This window comes from Dromiciops gliroides, chromosome 5 (genome assembly GCF_019393635.1).
Source record: "Dromiciops gliroides isolate mDroGli1 chromosome 5, mDroGli1.pri, whole genome shotgun sequence".
Classification (NCBI taxonomy): domain Eukaryota; kingdom Metazoa; phylum Chordata; class Mammalia; order Microbiotheria; family Microbiotheriidae; genus Dromiciops; species Dromiciops gliroides.
Window position 1 is genome coordinate 187,342,813 of NC_057865.1, and position 21,516 is coordinate 187,364,328.

Sequence of the window (21,516 nt, forward strand, 5' to 3'; positions counted from 1 at the left end):
TAACTTCAAATCCAGCCTCAGACACTTGACACTTACTAGCTGTGTGACCCTGGGCAAGTCACTTACCCCCCATTGCCTCACCAAAAAAAAAAAAAATTGCCTGCTCTCAGGTTTACTGAGAGAATTCAGTTTACTGAGAGAGATAACATGCAAACAACTATATACAAACAAGATAGATACAAGATCAATTGGAGATAATTTACCGAGGGAAGGCATTAGCATTAAAAGAGATTGAGAAAACCTTCTTTCTTGCAGAAGGTGGAATTTCAACTGAGACTTGAAGAATGCCAGGGTAGCTGGGAGGTGGAGATGGGGAGGGAGAGAGTTCCAAGTGTGAGGGACAGTCAGGGGAAATGCCCACAGTTGAGAAACTAGTGAACAGCAAGGAAATCAGGGACACAAGTTGCATAGAAGCATAAGTAGAGTTTGTCAGGTATTAGACCATATTCTCTCTGAGATCCCTTATAACTTTTAGAATCTGTGATTGTACGATATAGGAATGAGAAATGAAAACGATAGAGCAGCAGATTTTAGCTATTACCAGAGGCTGAAGAGATGCTGGAAAGAACCCGGGCTCCGGAGTCAGAAGGCCTAGGTGTAAATCTGGTTTAAATCTCTGATGCTTCCTATTTATGTCATATCTTGGGTCTCAGTTTCCTCATCTGTAAAATGAAAATGCTGTACTAGATGGCCTCTGACTGAGGTCTCTTCTTTAGAGCTGTTCAAAAGTGGAATGGGTTGCCTTAGGAGCTAGTATGTTCCCCTTAACTGGAAACCTTGCAGGAGAAATTGAATGACTGTGGCCAGGGGATGCATAAAGATGATTTCTGTTCCGATACAGATTGCATCAGATGACCTCCAGATGTCTCCCTGCTTTGAGATGCTCCAATATAGTATGTGTTTCAATAGAATGTAATTAGCATCTATTCAATTCACAAACAAGAAATAGGATTGAATCCTTAATAACAATTGAAGCATGGCTGAAATTGTCACTGTGGCTATGCTTAGTGAATATGTTCTTCATACATTATATGAATTAATGATCATCAATCCTTAGAGTTAGAGCTGAAAGGAACCTTATGATCATCTAGCCCACAGAGGTTAAATGACTCACCTAAATTCACACAGGTTGTTGTGGTTGGGTCGTTTTAGTTGTGTCCAACTCTTCCTGACCTCCTTTGGAGTTTTCTTGTCAGAGATACTAACTGGAGTGATTTGCCATTTCCTTCTCCAGTTCATTTTACAGGTGAAAGAGCTGAGGCAAACAGGGTTAATTGGCTTGCTCAGGGTAGTATAGCTAGGAAGCATCTGAGGCCAGATTTGAATTGAGGAAGATGAGTCTTCTTGATTCCAAGCCCAGAGATCTACCCACTGCACCACCTAGCTGCCCTTCACACAGGTGGTGGAGCTGAGATTGGAATCCAGACCCTTGGACTTCAAATCCAGTGCTTTCCACTGTACCCTCATTAATGTCTGAGTTGAACAATATCACACATTCTAAATTAGTAGACTAGATTAATAGGATTTAAACTGCATTTCTTAATTCATCTTAGCTAAATTCAATTTAACAAATATTTATTAATCACCTATCATGTGCAAGGCACTGCTCTGGGTCTGGGAAATTCAAAGAGAAAAAAACACACTGTACCTTTTCCTCACATCCCTTATATTCTACTTGGGAACGGGGCTACATGGCTTGTACAGTGATAATTATGTACCGGATAGGTGAGGTAGGAGTTGTGGGTCTATGTATATTTGAAGAACAGAGAACACCTTCATGGGTGGTTGGGGGGGGGGTGTCGTATGAGAAAGAGAAACAGGCCATAGAGCTGAGAAAAGTTAGGATTCTAAAAGTAAGAGAAGAGGAGGGAGTGCATTCTAGGTATGAAGGATGGCCTACGCAAGTACAAAGAGGTAAAAAATGATACTTCAGATTCTAGGAACACAATAGTTGTTAGTCCTGATTAGCTGAAGTTCACATGGATGAAAGGATAGAAAAGGGAAATTAGACCATAAATGTCTACAGGGACTCAGTTTGGGGGGAGGGATTCCTATTGACTAGAGGAGAGTGAAAGCAGGGGAATTCAGTGGTTAGATCCGTACATTATAGGAAGGTTGTTTTGGCATCCGGGTAGAAGACGAACCGTGCCCTCAGAGGTATAAATAATGGGATGTATTAATGCCATTTAAAAACATTACTCTGTATTTCACTTCCCAGTCATTGGCAATTCCAAATCCTTCGATGGAGTGCTCCTTTCTTAATTATAATCACAAGAACTAACTAAAAAATTAAGACATATATATGTGCAGTTATCATTCACATTTTTATTGCCAGCATTTATTTACAATAGAGATGTCTCAGAGATCTCTTCTCAAGTGAGACATTTTTGTTTATATTTTGCAGAAAAATGGCGTGAGCCAAGATTATAGAATGAGCTACTGACGAAAGTAAAGTATTGAGAAAACTCATGGACTTTGTGTTTCAGGCCATGGCCTTGAGAAACCTGTATGCTTAGATTCCTCTGCACATCTAAACACAAAAATATATACGTGTATATTCACAACAATTGTTGGTCAGACACACCTTTCATGCACATCATCCCCAGATGAGGGATCATTTTACCAAATGCACAATTTACTTAAGAGGCTCTTGTGCAGTCTGTTTATCAAGAGATATGCCCTGATAATAGCTCACTGCAAAGGAACAGGATTTGAAGCAGCTCAGGGTTTCCTCTTCAAGTAGGTTTAAAACTTTTTTTTCTTCTATTCAACTTCCTTCCTTTTTATAACTGCCAGAACTGAGAAGCAACAGCTGAGAGACAGAGGCACCCCAGAGGGAGACACGAACCACTGCAAGTAAGTTCAAATACCACAGGGAGATTGGAAACTATAGGGGGTAGAGGGAAAGGTGGGCAATCTCTGGACCTAAGTGGCTGAACCTCTGCATTTTATTTTCCTGGGAGAGGGTCAGGATACCTTATTTAGAGACTGCCCTATGACAAGAAGTGTTGGGGCAGCAGCAGGGATGGTCTTGGCTGTACTAGAAAGGGAAGTCAGAGATGAGCTACAGCAAATAAGTCAGAGATAACCCTGAAGATAAAAGGGAGAGGCCAGACACCTGCCACCCACAGCCCAGATTCCTTAGTGATGGACAAAGGTGGAGGCTAAATGTGTGTCTGTGTGTATATCCAGGGAAGGTACCCCTAGTGAGATAAAAACAGGCATCAGGCCAAATTTAGGAATGGATGGAAAACTCTAAGTCAAACCTGATATGAGACATCTCAGTGGATGGTGGGTTGGGTGGAGAAGTGTGGTTTCCTGTTTTTTAAGCAGACTTTAAGAGTAGCAAAAAATGGCTTGGTGTTCTCCACCAAATTGAAATTGCTCTCATAAATGTACTTTTTGGTGACTTCAGGGGAATCTATAAACTGTAACCTCCATAGAGCATAATGGAGTTTAACAGTGAAAGGGGACATGTTGGTCGAACACATTGTTTTTTATTAATCAAGAATGCTCTCCTAGTATTTCTAAGACTACAGAGAAAATGTAATAATATTCTAGTGAGCTAGGCAGAGAGATAAAACACTGTGCTTGTCATATTTTTACTCCTTTACAGTTGAGGCAATTGAAAACAGATCAAATATGATAATAAGCAAAAAAATATATACCCATACACACATAAACTATCCTAAATCTCATCTTTAATGGGAGTCTAGCTCTTTCTTTGTGTGGTAGCATGATGGATCATTTTGATCTTTTAGTGGGCTATGTTAGTCACATTACAGGGTGACTGATGTCTTAACATGCACTAGCTGTGTGGCCTGGGGCAAGTCAATCATCTCTCTGTGTATCAATTTTCTCATCTATAAAAAGGAGATAATAATGACCCCTATACCACCTGGCTATTGTGAGGATCACTATCTATCTATCTATCTATCTATCTATCTATCTATCTATCTATCTATCTATCTATCTATCTATCTATCTATCATCTATCTATCTATCTATCTATCTATCTATCTATCTATCTATCTATCATCTATCTTTACAAATTTTTAAGTGCTTATAGAGTCCCCACCTTCAATCCTCTACCTTTTAAATATCTTCTCTGTTTATATTTTAATCTGACCTGTAATTAATCTCTAGATTTGGTTAGGTTGGGTGTTGGACTACTGACTTCTTGTGATGTACTTAATTTTTCCTAAGTTCTACACCAGGTGACAGTAGGGTGAAGGGCTTATCTCACATCCTACCCCACACAGTTGAAATTGCTCACAGTAAAGAAGGTTTCTAGACATTGTGAATTATTTTCTTTTGTGGCCTAATACTTCAGGGTTGATCAAAGAAGAAAAAATGGTTATGTATGCATGTCTTAGGAAGAAAAGAGCAGGGAAATAATTATTTATTTTTAATGCCTTTTGTTTCATCTTTTTGTTAATTTTGCCATAGAATTCCTATTATACCTACATGTATTGCATAGAAACAGATTACATTAGTATTACGTATTAGTTGAAAAATGTGAACTATGCTATGAGTATAGACTTTAATAAGTCTAATCCCCACCCTTGATGTTAGATGGATGTGGTTTGTTTTTGTGTTGTTGTTTTTTCACAGTAGTAAGGTCAGAAGTAAAATTGCCAAGAATCCCACAGGCTGTTCTTATGCTAATACTGTGCTTCAGTAGGCAGGAATTTATTGCTAAGGAAGGGGACCCTGTTGTGAACGATTCGTTTACCATTAAAGTTCTGCTTAGAAAAGTAATGCTGTAGTAGGAGAAATATCTTGAAAGATTCTTCAAAAAGCAATGTGACTTGAACAATGCAACCAGCAGGGGAAAAGCATCTAAGGTAGGGAAAGGCATGAACAATAACCACCTAGGAAGGTGTTTCCTGAAGTGGTCATTGGGAGAGTGTTTTTCAGTGACATGACTTAGGCAGCTATTTTGTTGGTGCCCAGTTCTCATTCCTGTCACAGTGAACTAGATTTCTCAGTTCTAGATGTGACCTTTCTTTAGAAAAACCTACCATTTTTGAGTTCTACATCCAGAGATTGGTAGAGCTAGAAAATCTTGCTTACTTAAAGGGTCTTCTTTTCTAAAGCTACATAATCAAAAAGAATGTTGTGTTCTTTTCACATTTTTACATTTAATGTATATTATCCAATCTAACTTTTAAAGAATATCAATAAATATTATGTTATTATTATTATTTATCTGGCATTGATCTAGGTAGCTCTTCAGTACATGATTTCTTTTTCCTGTGATTCTTCTTGATCCTTACATATAAACCACAGTTGTCCGGAATATTCTGATAAGAAGTATCAGTCAGGAAAAGTCACTTGGTACCAGCAAAAGGCAGTGAGAATAGAACTTTACTTTTAGTAGTTATGCTACTGAGGTTACATTATAAAGTCAAACATTTTTTTAGTTTCTGACAAAACATCTCCTCAGACCTGAATTTCATGATTCTGGCTTAGCCCTAACTAAGCCTTGGGCATCTATCCAAGGACGGAGCAGTTGCAGAGACTCCCTTGTCTAGCATAACGCTGGGGAGCCTACTTAGGAACAGAACTCAATAGGCTCTAGACTTGCATATTCTCTCTTAATAGTATTTTATTTTATTTACCAATTACAGGTAAAGATTGTTTTCAACATTCATTTTAGTAAGATTTTGAGTTCCAAATTTTTCTCCCTTCCTTCCTTTCCCCCTTCCCAAGACGGCAAGCAATCATTTATGTGTGTGTATGTATGTATGTGTGTGTGTATGAATATACACACACACATATACATTTGATCACGTTATACATACTTCCATATTAGGCATGTTGTAAATGTAGAATCAAAACAAAAGGGAAAAAAACACGAGAAAGAAAAAATAACAAATAAACTGAAAATAGTATACTTTGATCTGCATTTAGACTCCATAGTTCTTTTTCTGGATGTGGAGAGGATTTTCCATCATAAGTTTTTTGTTTGTTTGTTTTAATTTATTTTTTTTGCGGGGCAATGGGGATTAAGTGACTTGCCCAGGGTCACACAGCTAGTGTCTGAGGTCGGATTCGAACTCAGGAACTCCTGAATCGAGGGCCAGTGCTTTATCCACTGCGCCACCTAGCTGCCCCCACCATAAGTTTTTGGAATTGCCTTGGCTCATTGTATTGCTGAGAAGAGCTATAGACTTGCATATTCTCAACCATTTTTGTGTCATGGACCCCTTTAGCACTCCGGTAAAGCCTATGGACCGCTTCTCAGAATCATGTTTTTATATTTATAAAATAAAATACACAGAATTTCAAAGGAAGCCAATTATATTGAACTACAGCTGTCGGAATATTTTTAAAACAAGTTCCCAGACTTCCCGGGTAAGAACCCCCACGTAGGACCTAACCACTCTTCCAGGGATAAGCCATTAGAACACTTGCTCAAAAGGTGTGACTTGGCAAACTTCCCTAGGTGTGCCAGGAAGCTCTTTCCCCTACTCTGAGACTTCCACATTCCCCAGCTCTTGTCCCCATCTGGAGTTTACCAGCTGCTCTCCTCTGCTTGCTGTTTGGAAGGCTAGCAAAGCACTTGGAGGAGCAAAGCCTTCTCTACCTCCTTCCCTCTGAGTCCTGAGGAAGTAGAGAGAAAGAACTGGGAGGGGGTTGTTAAAGGGAAGGGGAAGACGAAGGAGAGGTTAAGGAGAGGCAAAGGGATTCTAAAGCTTTGGTAATGGCCCGACCGCCTGGGGAACCCTACTTTGTTAACCACCTTAAACATTTAATGTGCTGTGATTCTTCACTGCAAAGAATTCTGTCATGAGCAAAATAATGTTGTTGATGATGGTGGTGGTGGTGATGATGATGATATGAAAACCTTTGCATTAGAGGCATGCCCTAGACTAGATCTGTATCTCCAGAGATGACCCTTAATTGTTTCTGTCTTCTGGCCTGAGAAGATTAGGACTGGCAGGAGTGAGGGTGAAAATGAACACATTTGCTTAGACACCCACCCCTGGAGTTCACCTCCTACGATTCTGCATTTTCTACTTGTACTCAAGAGGTAATTAGGTTTTCTGCCTTCTGGCACTTCTCTCTCTCTCCCTAACAGCAACTCTCTCCAAAACATTCTGCATCATTCAATGTACTTTAGTAAGCTCAGTTTCTGGGATTCATCTTGTCCTCCACAAGTTATTTGCTCATCAGGATTTCCTCCCTTAGCTATGACTTTGTCCCTTCGGCTGACATTTCTCAGCATCCACAGATGACCTCTGGCTTCAATTAAGAAAGAGAACAGCAAATGGAATCTAAAATTAAACTGTTTGTGAAGAAGTTTTTAAAAAAACAGAAATGTAATAGTTTTCTCCCTACTTTAAGGTTTATTCAGATTATAAACAATCCTCATAATTCCCAGAACCCCTTGTCCCTTTCATACTCCTTAAAGTAATAAGTTCTATTTTTGCAAAGGAAATACTGACACATCCAGAGAGTACATTGTAAATCTTGTGGGAATAGAAATTGAATGTCTATTCCGTCAGCTCCCAAGATTCACTGAGGCTGTGCCTAATGCTGCCACCACCTCCAACACAACACTCACAACAAAATCAACAACAACAGCAGTGGGGACATAAGGGGATGGACTAAAACAGTGGTCATCTTACACCCAATTAACCATTATGGTATCAGCCTTAACCAAAACAGCCAGGGTGACTAATTCTTTCTCTTAGTCTACTTGGTTTCAAGCGTATTAAAGTTGTCTAAATGGGTAACCAAATTCAAAGGGAAATGTAAGGTTTGCTAAAAATCCCCTAGTCACACCAGTCAGCTCAGCCTTCTGATTGGGAGGAGCCAGCACTTGTATTTCTCTCTTCTGACTTCCTGAAGAAACCACAGTGAAAAGTATGGAAATGTCCCACATTGCCTGACCAAGATTATTTTGCAATAAACCCATTATTAACTTATTTACAACTAAAACTACTGGAAAAGAAGGTCTGTTCTCTATAATTGTTTTGCTTAATAATATATAAATTTTTTTCAAAGCACCAAATAATGGCCTCAGATAGGATATGCTTATTTATCAATTGGTCTGTGCTAGGCCAAACTTGTGGCACAGGTAAGCTTAAGTTTATTTAGTCTCAGTGCCTAACCTGAGTGGTACAAGGTGGTATCTCAGCACACTCAACACACTCAGCAGTGTTTTCTTGAGTAAAGAAGTTTTTTAATTGGGTATCATGAACAAAGCTGTGTTTATGCAAACCAAGGGCAGAGGAAAATGGAGACAGTTAGCCAAATGATTTTAAAATAAATTCTTTCACAGAAGACAAAGAGAACTTTGGTGCCTGAATTTTCCAGATTGGGGGCATTAATACAACTCTGTCACTCTAGAAAATTGCTATGCATGGAAGAATATGTGAGTTTGATAGGATGAAAGGAAGAAAAGATGAAGTTTAAAAATTGTATGCTTCTGATACTCCATTCTCCCCTTCCTCTTTTATTTATTTTCATAATCATTTGCATTTGAAATTGGTCATAGAGCGCTAGAGGTAGAGGAGGAAGGAAACAGAACACTTAGAACATGATAGAATTACAAGATTAAAGAAACTTCCTCCAAACTACTGAGCTCACTTCAGCTTGACTCCAGCAATTGTGAAAAGAGAAAGCTGTGTGAGACTGTTTATATTCAGTGAAAGCAAAGAGTGTCTTGAGAAGCATTTAGGTGTAGTGTGGAAAGAACAAAAGTTGGAGTTGAAACATGGGTTCTAATCTCAGATTTGAATTGGTTAATTTTATGACATTTGGCAAATCACTTGGCTTCCAAGAACTGCCATATGTTAAATGGTGACAATAAGACTTCTACTATCTTCATCGCAAGGTTGTTGTGAAGATTTTATAAGAACATACACACGCATATAGAAACATATATATAAAAGTACTTTGTAAAGAGGAACGGAAAAGTAAAGGAGTATTGTTATTTATCTTTAAATCCTCAATAGAGCCTAATGCAATGCCTTGTACATGGTAGAATTCTTTACGAATACAAATCCAATATGTTAATTAAAGACTTACATAAATGTATGTATGTATGAACTATATTATAGCCATATGTAAACACAGAGATTGTATATATAAATATACTTAAATGGTATACACATGTAGATGTGTGTATATATCTTGTTGCATGTACACACACATACAAATACATAAGCTAACATAGCTTAGTAGATAGAGATCTAGCCTTAGAAGTAGGAACACAAGTTCAAATCTCATTTATGACACATGCTGACACAGTGTGACTGTGGGCAAATCATTTAACCTCCAATGCTCCAGGCTACTGAGACTGAACAAATGTTCTAATCTTCATAGATGTTCCTTAGTAGGAGAGGTTGGTATAAAAGAAATCATAGGTCTAGGCCCTATCCTTATGAGTATGTATATAGCTATATATATTTATGGTCATTTGTCCATACACACATATATAATATTCATGTGTGTATGTATGCTTTATACATATGATTTATTACATATATATGTAATAGGAAATATAAAATATAATTCTGGCTGGGGCTTTGGGGAAAATTTGAGATTATTCAAGAGGACCCTATAGTAACATATATGATATTTTAATAAGCATCTATACATATTAGATGATGATGAGTATTTGGTCATTTGTATATTTTTACAAATAAATAACTGAATTTCTAAATATTTAGAATTATAGCTGTTTGGTAGAGTTCTAAGGAAAATAATAGATAATTTTAGAGCTGAAAGGGACCCTGGAGATTGAGTAGCTCAATCTTTTCTTTCTATTTGTTGTTGTTTTTTAAAAATAAGAATTAGCACTTTTTTAAGCTTTAAGAGTATTTACAGGTTAAGTGTAGTAATTCATGACCTATAAGGCTATCTGTTATTTCCATTCTTTTAAGTAATTTTCTGTAATATTTTCTTTAAAAAATTATCCATACATTTTTTACACAACAGACATTTCCTAACAAACACATAAATAAATCACTTTGCAGAACATTCCATGAAAAACAGTTAATTTACAAATTAACAGAAAGAAGAAATGTGCCCTTTAATTTTGACAGTACAATATTCCAAGTTTGACAGCTGAAATTTAACCAGTTTCATTGTATCTCTCTGTTGATATTTACATTGTTGCAGCATTTAAGCATATTTCATCTGTTTTTTCCATTTGACTCATTCTCATGCATCTTATTTTTCTTTAAATTCTTTATATTTATCATGTCATACATCAATACCCTCACTGTTATTTAAGAAACAGACTCAGAGAAGTCAAGTGATTTGATATATAGTCATATAGCTAAGAAGTGACAGTCAGTACTTGAACTCAGGTCTTCTGATTGTCATTTCAATGAAAAGAATAACATGGAATGAAAAACACTGAAAATGAGGTGCTTCCCATGGAAAGAGTTGCTCACATTCTGTATGAGCATTTCCTCCCCCGCGTCAGTTTCTGCGATCATGCTTCTCCCCAATACCCCCAGAACCCCTCATATCTTTAACATCTGAAAATGTTGAAGAGATGAAGAGGTTCCTTGGACCCAGTCTAAGCTGAGTCATCAGTCTATCTAAGGCTTCTAAAACAGAGTTGTCATTCCTTTAACTGCCCAAAATGCCTCATTTTGCTGAGAAAACTCAATCTTGAATCCAACAGTCAGGACCTGAGAGAATTTTGTAGGGAGAGGAAGAATTTGGAGAATTTGTCCTCCCTTTAACTTTGTGACTTGAGTCAAACCATACAGGCACATTGCCTTGCACACTTTGTACATGAGTAAGTGCTTTACAAATATCTGTTGGTTTAAAAAGGAAACTTTTCCTGGCTTATCCTGTGCTTTCTCTAACCTCTTACGAACCACTTTAAATTTTTTTTTCCCATCCCACTCAGCTCTGTGTAGACAGCAGAGGGTTTTAGAGAATCACAGAATCTTAAATTATATGAGGACCTTTGACAGCATCTAGTCTACAGATAAGGAAAGTGAGAAAGGGTCAATGTATTTCCTATGGTGATACCATCTCCTAAATGACCAGTGCGGGACTTTGATTCAGGTCTCCTGAAAAGCAGCATTATGTAGTGGATAGGGAACTAGTTTGGTAGTCAGGAAGACTTGGGTTCAAGGACTGACTCTGACACAGTGGCTGTGTGACTCTGGGCAGATAATCTAACCTCTCAATATTCTAGGCCACTCTCATGGATTGTAAGTTGTAGACAAAGTGTTTAAATCTGTTTTGATAGAAGGAGTTGTTTCCTATATGAGTGAAATCACTAATCTTTTTCTTATTCCTATTCTGATCCAAATCCAGTGTGGGCTTTCTACCACAACAAGATTCCAGGTCTTTCTACCACACCAAGATTCCTTGTAACTTACTTTTTCACCTTGTCTGATTAGAATAAACTAATTCTCTGTGAATATACTCCTGAACATTCTCTGTCTGACTATCAACATCACATTACTCTCCTCCAATTCTCCTCTAACCCTCTGACTCATCTAATGATAAACATTGGGCTTCTTGCACTATTTGGTCAAAAGTAATACCTGTTTAGACAGGATCATATAAACTTAGAGATGAAAGAGACATGAGGTCACCTACACCTCACTATTCTGGCACTCTAACTGTAGTAAAGGAACCTGGGTACCTCCATCCTATTGACACATATGAGAGCTTTCTATCAAAGACATTCTAGAGTTACTTCAAATTCTGAGCTCCAGGTTCCCACATATGTCTCAGACACCCTTGGCAATCACCAAATAGATGACTCTCTTTTCTGAAATACTTTCCAGCTTTTCCTCTGTTAACTCTTTTGTTTGTCCTTTGTTCTCTAAGAGGACCATGACATCAGGGTAATGTCATGACTTGTAGCAAATTGGATATAAGTGAGGGATGGCTGTGCAAGGTCACCAACCTTACTCTCTCCTGCAGAGCCATCTGGGTCCAGTGGCAAGATCCATCCATCCATCCATCCATCCATCTATCTATCTATCTATCTATCTATCTATCTATCTATCTATCTATCTATCTATCCATCATCGATCTGGACTACTGGAGATGGCCCTGCATGTTTAAGGCAATTCTGCTTAAGTGACTTGCCCAAAGTCACATAGCTAATAAGTGTAAGAGGTGAGATTTGAACTCAGATCCTCCCAACTTCAGGGCTAGTGCTCTATCCACTGCACCACCTAGCTGCCCCAATTCTGTTACTCTATGAAATTCATGAAGCCAGCTACTACATCCATGCATATCACACACTTAGCCACTTCATCTTCTTTTTGAAGTCTTGGGAAAGACTATTTGAGGTGATCTCTGTTCATGTCTTAATTTTCTCTTGGAAATGTGACTACTTTTATTTTTTAAATTTTAACTTTATTGATGTTTTTTGGTTTTTGTATCACCTTAATTTCCAAGTATGTCACTTTCCTTTCTATTCTCCAGTGAGATTTCCTTTATTAAAAAAAAAAACTTGAAAAGAAATTGAAAAAAGGTAGTTCATCAAAACTAAACAACATAGCAAATGTAAATGACAGTATATTCCACACCCTTGGTTACCCCACCTTGGCTATTGATGGGGAGAAATGCATTTTTCAACTTTTCACAGGGTCATTACTATTACATAACATTTAGTTTCAATTTTTGTTGTTCCTCTTTCAATTTATATTCATAATCATTTTATATGTTATTTTCCTGGATCTATTTATTTATTACTCTCTATGTGGGACAGCCAGGTGATGCAGGTGATACAGTGCTAGGCTTGAAGTCAGGAAGACTCATCTTGCTGAGTTCAAATCAGACAGTTACTAGCTGTATGACCCTGAGCAAGTCACTTAACCCTGCTTACCTCAGTTTCCTCATTTATAAAATGAGCTAGAGAAGGAAATGGCAAACCACCCCAGTCTCTCTGTCAAGAAAACCCCAAAAGTGGTCCTGAAGAATCAGACTGAAAATGACTAAAGAACAAAAGTAACTTCATGTCAGTTTTCCTATGCTTCTCTGAGTTCTTATTTGTAGCATCTTAAGTCACAATAATATTCTATTACATTCATATACTATAACATGTTCAGAAATTCCCTTATCAATGGGTATCTACTTTGTTTCTAGTTCTTTATCACCAAAAAAAAAAAGCTGACATGAACATTCTGGTATATATGTGAAATTCCTTTTAGTCTTTGATTTCTTTGATACTCTATGGAGTATCTAGGTCAAAGGATATGAATATTTTAATCACTTTTTAACATCAGTTCCAAAAATGACTTCTAGAATGATTAGACTACTTCATAACTTTATTAACAGTGTATTGGTGTACTTGTCTTCCTGCCATCCTTCAAAATTGACTATTTCTATTTTTATCAGTCTTACCATTTTTCTAGGTATAAGGTAAAATCTCAGTATTGTTTTGATTTTTATGTCCCTTCTTATTATTAATTTGGGCATTCCTTTATCTGGTTGTTTATAATTTGAAAGCCTTCATTTGAGAATTTTTGGTTCATTTCCTTTGACCATTTAACCATAATGGAATGACTTTTTGTCATATGTTTTTATTAATTCCATGTATATCTTACATATTAGACTTTAGAAATATTTGATGCAAAGATGTTTTTTCCCCAATAAACAATTATGATTCTTGTCCACAGTATATTGATTTTATTCATGCAACACCTATTTAATTGCATTGGCATATCATTAAAATTACGTATTTTATCCTTTTTTTAATACCTCAGTTGCCTACTTGGCTGTCTCCCTTGCCCCTTCACCCCATAGGATACTCTAAATCTCAAACAAAAAGTCTTTTTAGTAAATTTATTGAATAATTGTTTAGTATCACAGACATATAGTTATCTAAAAGAAATGCATAAAATCAGAAACCATTCCCCAATAGATAAGTGATCAAAGGATATGCACAAATAATTCTCAAAGTAAGAATATCAAACTATGAATAATCACATGAAAGAATGCTTGAAGTCACTAATAAGAGAAATTAAAATTAAAATAACTTTGAGGTTTAACTTCACACCCTGCAAGTTGGCAAAGATGACAAAAGATAGGAATAGTGAATGTTGAAGGGGTGACTCTACATTATTGGTAGAGTTGTGGATTAATTCACAGTTTTCCATTCGGGAAAGAAATTCAGAATTATGCAAATAAAGGGCCAAAAAGTTAACCTTTTGATCCAAAACAGAGTCCCCATATTCACCAAAATATTAATAATAACACTTTTGTGATAGCGAAGAAAACAAAAGTATATAATTAAGTTTTAAATCATTTTAAAACTATAAATGTAATGGAATTTTTATGGAGCTTTAAGAAACAATGAATACGATGAATACAGAAAAGCACAGAAAAAATTTTCATGAACAGATGCAAGGTGAAGTTTAAATGCACAAAACAATTGAAAATGAATGTTTTAAAGTTACACAGAATAATATTGACCCTTCATTCTTTAACTTTCTTAATTCATGTCACTGAACCTGCTCTCTTCAAAGTTACCAATGACCTTTAGGTTGCCACATCCAAAGGTCTCTTGTCAATCTTCATGCTCCTTGACCTCTCTTCAGCCTTTGAAGTTGTCAATCACTCTTTCTTCCTTGACATTCTTTAGGTTTTCAGGACGTCATACCCGCCCCGGTTTTCCTCCTTCCTATCTGACCTCTTCTTCTGGCTTTGTTGGATCCTTCTCCTGATCGTGCCCTCTAACAGATGGTTAGAGTTCTGTCCCGGGCCTTCTTCTCTTCTCCCTCTATATTACTTCACTTAGTGATCTCATTAGCTCCCATTACCATCTTTATGCAGATGATTCTTAAATCTACCTGCCTATCCTGCCCCGATCTCTCTGCTGACTTCCAGTCTCACATCTCCAACTGCCTTTCAGACATCTCATACTGAATATCTGGTAGACATCTTAAACTAAGCATGTCCAAAACAGAACTCATTCTCTTTTCCCCTAAACCCCCTACTCCTTCTAACTTCCCGAATTACTATAGAGGGCAACACCAGCCTCCCAGAACCTCAGGCTCACAATGTAGGAGTCATCTTTGATACTTCCCTATCTCTCATCCCCTATATTAAATGAATTACCAAGGCCTATTGATTGTACCTTTGCAGCATATCTCAAATACACCCCCCTTCTGTCCTCTATTGTAGACCTCCTCATACCTGCACTATTGCAATACTTCAATCCATCCTCCATTCAGTCACAAAATGATTTTTTCGAAAGTACAGGTCTGACCTATCACCCTCTCTACTTCCCCACTCCACCACAGCCACTCAATAAACTCTAACGGGTCTCTACTGCCTCCTGGATTCAATACAAAATGCTCCATTTAGCATTCAAAGCTCCTTATAACCTAGCCTCCTCCTCCCTTTCTAGGTTTCTTACACTCTACACTACCCCTTAAATCCAAAGACACTGACTTCCTTGCTATTTCATGAACAAGACACTCTATCTCTCTGCTCCAAGCATTTTCTCTGGCTGTTCCCCAATGCCTAGAATTCTCTCTCTCCTTCAACTCTGTATACTGACCTCTCTGGGTTCTTTAAGTTCCTACTAAAATCCTGTCTTTTACAGGAAACCCTTCCAAACCCTTCTTAAGTCTAGGGTCTTTCCCTTGTTAATTATTCCCTATTTTATCCTGCATATAGCTTGCTTTGTATGCATTTTACATATTGTCTCCCCCTTTGGATTTTAAGCTCCTTAAGAGCAAGAACTGTCTTATGCCTCTTTTTGTATCCCTGCTTCATAACAGTCTCTGGCACATAATAGGCACTTAATATATGTTTATTGACTGACCAAAAGGAGACAACACCTTCGACCACCACACACTGATAGATTTTGTTGATTTTTTTTCTCTTCCTCTTTTTCTTTTTTCTTAAAAAAAAAAATTCTTTGTTATATAGGGTGGCTTTATGGGGGATCGAAAAGGATGCATGATCTTATTCCGTTCTATTTTTTTTAATGACCTCTTATATTAAGATTGGATAGTCATTTTGAGCTTTATTGTGGTACATTTAGACCAAAATGTTGGTCTAAACCTACTTGCTGTCAAACCACTTTTTAGTTTTTTTGGTAGTTCTTGTTAAATAGAAAGTTCTTTATCAAGTGGTTTATATACTTAGATTTATTGAACACTGAGTTGTTACGTTTGATTGTGATTCTGTTCCACTAATGTATTTTTCTAGTTTTGAACCAGTACTAGTAGTTTTGATTATTTCACTTCTTTAAAATGTAATTTAAGGTCCAAAAGTTCTGTTCCTCCTTCATTTCTTTCTTTTATTTCTTCAAAATTCTCTTTTGCTTAGCTTTATAAAGCAACCTTTTGATAACTTAATTGGCAAAGCACTATTTAACTTAGTAACTTCATTTTTATCATTTAGGAGTGGCTCAACCATGAGCAATGAATACTCCTCCAATTGTTTGTTTTTATTTATTTCTTTGTGATTTGTGATTGTATTTATGGATCTTGAATGCACCTTGGTAGGTAAATAACCAAATATTTTATGCATTTTGTACATATGTTGAATGGAGTTTCCCCTCTGTTATTTCCTCCAAGATTTTGCTATGCCTAAATAGAAATAATGATAATTTTGTAGATTTATTTTGGATACTGTTGCTTTATGAAAGCTATTATCTCAATCAGACTCCTAATTTTCTGGAGTTTTCTAAGTCATTTACAAATAATAACAATTATCTTTGCTAGTGTTTATCCCTTTAATTTCATTCTCTTGTTATTAGTATTGCTAACATGTTTAGAGTTGGGTTATATGATAGTGAGGATTGGGAGCATCATTGTTTTACCCTTGTAGTTATTAGAAAAGCTTCTATGTTTCCCCATTGCAAATAATGCTAGATTTTGTCATACTCACATGCATCTCTGTGTGTGTGTATAATTTACTATTTTTTTTGTTTTTGTTTTAGTGAGGCAATTGGGGTTAAGTGACTTGCCCAGGGTCACACAGCTAGTGAGTGTTAAGTGTCTGAGGCCAGATTTGAACTCAGGTACTCCTGACTCCAGGGCTGGTGCTCTATCCACTGCGCCATCTAGCTGCCCCCTATAATTTACTATTAAAGTGACTAGCATTCTTATACTTTTTAGAGTTTAAGCATGAATAAATGTGTTTGGGGGTCTTTTTTGCATTTGCTTTTACGTGGCTAATTATGTTAACTGTTTTCTTGATATCAAAACAACCTTGAATCCCTAACATAAATCTAACTTAGTAATGATAGTTTCTTTGCTAGGAATTTATTTGACATTTTTGCCTCACTACTCATCAATACATTAATTAGCAATTTTGATTTATAGTTTTCTTTCTTTACTTCCATGGATTGGCTAAAAAAATCATATTTGTCTAGAAATGAATTTTGTATAATGCCTTTTCTATTTTGTGAATAACTTATGAAGCAGAGTTTTTAATTGCTCTTTTAATATTCAATATTCTTTAGCATCTCCTTTATGGCTTGTTAAATTTCATTTTCTGTGATTTGGTTAAGACCTCTATTTCTATTGTTTCAAAAGCAAAATTCTTGAGCTCAAAGTGGTTCTCAAGCTAAGGCAAGAGTTGCCACAGGAACAAGCCACATGCTTCCTTCCTGTACAGGAAACAGACCTGTGCACCGCAATGAGAGCTGTTTTCTGAGTTATGAAACACTGACATTTTATTGTCCTTGTAATCTAACTGAAAAGGAATTGATGAGCCAAGATATGTAGGTGGAGGATGTTTTTAAAAATTATTCTGTAAAAAGGTCCTTCTTCAAGTCTGAGGTTTGGCTTAATTTCCAAAATTTTCTCCTAACTTTGTTTCTGGTTTCTCAGGAACCAAAAGTCATATAGTGAGTCTCAATAGCTCAGCTCAACAAATCTTCTATTTGTCTATGCTTATAAATTGTCATTGCTTCTACCCTAGTTCAGGTTCTTATTATTCCCCTTGCTATGATCTGAAAAATAGAGCCAGAATCATAAATAGAGACAGAAAGACTTCAGAGGCTGTTAAATCCAAATCCTTCACTTTATAGATAAGGAAATTGAGACTGAGAGGTTAAGAAACTTGCCCCATCTCACATAGGTAGTAAATGTCAGAGGTCAGATTTAAATTTGGGTCTTCTTGACTCCAATTCCAACACTCTTGCCACTGCACCACCAAACTGCTATCATTAGGTTTGCTTACATAGGATAAGCTATATAGATATCGAAGTTATCAGTATTTTACCCTATAGGTTGTTGTTGTTCAGTCATTTTATCAGTCATTTCTGACTCTTTGTGACCCCCATTTGAGGTTTTCCTGGCAAAGATACTGGAATTCTTTGCCATTTCCTTCTTCTTCCCATTTTACCAATGAGGAAACTGAGGCAAACAGAGTTAAGTATCTTGACCAGGGTCACACAGCTAGTAACTGTCTGAGGACAAATTGGGCTCAGGAAGATGGCGTCTTCTTGACGACAGGCCCAGCACTCTATCCACTGCTCCACCTATCTGCCCACACACACCATAGATTAGTCATTCCTAAACTATCACATCCAATCCCCCACCAGCCCTGACCTGTTGCCTTTAGAATAAAACCCAAGTTAATTCTTTTTCATATTGAATACCCTTCACAGTTTGATTCCATCCAATTTCTTCAGACTGATTTCACATTACTCCCTATCACGCACTCTATATTTCCGCCAAATAAGCCTGCTTTCTGTTCTCTGTAGATAGCATCTAATCTCCCCCTTTTCCATGCTTGGAATACTTGATTTCCTTACCTCCTCATCTTGGTAGTCTTAGCTCCCTTTAAGACTTAGTTAAAAGGCAGCTAGGTGGCACAGTGGATAAAGCACCAGCCCTGGATTAAAGAGTACCTGAGTTCAAATCCAGCCTCAGACACTTGACACATACTAGCTGTGTGACCCTGGGCAAGTCACTTAACCCCCATTGCCCCACAAAAATAAAACAAAACAAATAAACAATAAACAAAAAAAAGACTTAGTGAAAGCCCTTTCTGACCAGTCCAGTTAGTTTTCTTCCCCACTCCCACCCCCATGAAATCATTTTGTATGTTTTTTGTATAGATTTTCCATTTATTTGTATACATATTATTCCTGCCCTTCCCCCACCCCTACAAAAGAAGGTAAGCATCTTGAGGGCAGTACCAAATAATTTGCATAGTACTTAGCACATATTAAATTCCTGTGGAATTGAACTGAATTCTCTTATTGAATCAGGGAAGGAACTGTGCTCTTAGCAGAGTATGGATCCTTCACATCTACAGAGTCTTTCTTCTGGCTCACCACTTTTTTTTTTTCCTCACGGTAAAGTAAATCACAATGACAGAAAAGGACCCTGAAACACACCTGGAAGAGGATGAGGATGACTTGGATGGCAAGCTTAATTACAAGCCCCCACCTCAGAAGTCTCTAAAGGAGCTGCAGGAGATGGACAAAGATGATGAAAGTCTTGCCAAGTACAAGAAAACTCTCCTAGGGGATGGGCCGGTGGTCGCAGGTATGTGGTAGGGAAAGGATCCTCAATGGGGTAGATGGCCATCACTGTGAGGATAGGATCAACTGATAAACAGAGGTCTTTAAGGATATGCCCCTGGAAAAGGGCCCTGCACAGACTAATGTGGCATATGGTCAATACTGTTATCAGCCTTTTTTTAGATACAAATAACTAAGTGGCATATAAAGAGTGGAAAGTAACCTGGAATTATGCTCGGAAATAAAACTTTCTTTTTCTCTGCCTTTCCTTCTGTTTCCCTTTTCCCCAGCCTCTCATTTCCCCCTTCTCTTTCCCTCTTCAGCTTTTTCATCTTCTTTTCTTTCTCTCTTCCCAAATATCCAAATAGACCCTCTCCTCATAATCCTCACACTTAGCATGCTTGATTGATGAAGTGGTCTTCATGGCCTTTTCCACCTACTTCATATTATTTCCCATTCTATTCAAACTGGCCTGCTAGTTGCTCCCTGAACAAGACATTCCAACTCCTGCCACCATCATTTTGCATGTGTGGTCCTCCATGTCTGGAGTGAACTCCTTCATTTCCACCCATTACAATCCTTAGCTTCCTTCAAAATATAGTATGGTTGTCATACAGGGCAGCTATTAGCACTTTCTCCTTCTTGAAATTACTGTGCATTACTTTTTAAAAAATATTTGGAAATTATCTATTTATATATACCCATACCCACTTGAAGGTGGAGACTGTTGCATTTTTATCATTGTCACTGCCTCTAATACCCAGCATAGTGAGCATTCAATGTTTGTTGAATTTAACTTTTCACAAAAAAATTCTCTGTCTTTGTCTCTCTGTGTCTCCATCTCTGCCTCTTTCTCTCTCTGTCTTTGACTGTCTCTTTGTCTCTAGCAGTTGCCTTCTCTCTCTCTCTCTCTCTCTCTGTTGCTATCCTCTCTTCTACACACACACACACACACACACACACACACACACACATTCCCCATCCCTATGCCTTTATTGACTCCTTAATATTCTTTTTTTGGATTCTGCAGATCCAACTGCTCCCAATGTGGTAGTCACTCGACTCACCTTAGTCTGTGACACTGCCCCAGGACCAATCACTATGGACCTTACTGGTAAGTAAATACATTTGCCTTCTTCCGATGGACTTGTTGAGAGTCTGGGGAGGTAGTTGGGGAAGGTTTTTACACAAGAAACAAATGCACTGGATTTTCTATAGCAAAGAAGACAGAGAACTAGCTTTGTGACATATAGAGGTTATTAGGAATAAGTTGGCAATTTATCATTCACAGAATGCATAGTGTCACACCAAACTCAAGAAAGACCTTGTGATGACTTGCTTCTATTTATCTAAGTAAATTTCTAGGATTGGAAAAGTAGAACCATTTGTACCTTCCTGTTGCCTTCATTCTATTATTCCCAGAAAAATGAGAGTAGAATTTATTTTCATGCTGTTGATGGAAAAATGTAGATAATTCAGCATTCCCTCGAGTATTCCCTCTGGGAAAGTAGTCTTTATTAAGAATAAAAACTTATGAAAGCTTAAGGAAAGCAATGCACTTGAATGAGGCCACAGTGGGTAGGCCTAACACATCCTACATGTACCCTGATAGGAGTAATGATATAATTTCTGGTGTGAGAAAACCAACTGCCTTCCCAGTAACTCCACCACTTCTTTAATAATCTCCCAAAGTCCACTTTGCTAGATTGATTCCTTTAACTTTAGGCTTTGGGGCATTAATTCTTTTGCTCTATTGCCTCTAGGATAAGATACAAAATCCTCAGCCTGGCCCACTGTTATTTTATTTTATTCCTTCTCCCACCTTCCTGTTCTCTCTTCTAGTCAAATTGTCCTAGTAACTTTTTCCCTATGTGGGCCATTCTCATCTCCTACCTCCATGCCTCTGCATAAGTCATCCCCCCATGTTTGTAATGTTGTTTCCCTTACCACCTGTCTTACAGAATCCTTGGTTTCTTGAATGCACAAATCAGGTTCCTCCTCCTGAAGGAGGCTCTTCCTGTTTTTCCCAGTTATTACTTCTTTCTCCCTCCCCTCTCCTGAAAAATGCAAGGTCATCG

At 37.5% G+C, this 21,516-nt stretch overlaps 1 protein-coding gene across 2 annotated transcripts in view; it reads left to right on the forward strand.

Moving 5' to 3' along the window:
* ARHGDIB (Rho GDP dissociation inhibitor beta) overlaps nucleotides 1-21,516 on the forward strand; it is a 69,682-nt gene that overhangs the window by 34,146 nt on the left and 14,020 nt on the right. Inside the window, exons 1-3 of one of the 2 annotated variants that reach the window (XM_043965024.1) lie at nucleotides 2,791-2,856; nucleotides 19,277-19,463; nucleotides 20,469-20,552. In XM_043965024.1, coding sequence (XP_043820959.1) covers nucleotides 19,286-19,463; nucleotides 20,469-20,552 — 262 coding nt within the window. In that variant the 5' untranslated portion in view covers nucleotides 2,791-2,856; nucleotides 19,277-19,285. Of the gene's footprint in view, nucleotides 1-2,790; nucleotides 2,857-19,276; nucleotides 19,464-20,468; nucleotides 20,553-21,516 lie in introns of those variants that run through there. The other variant, XM_043965025.1, reaches the window with a different exon arrangement.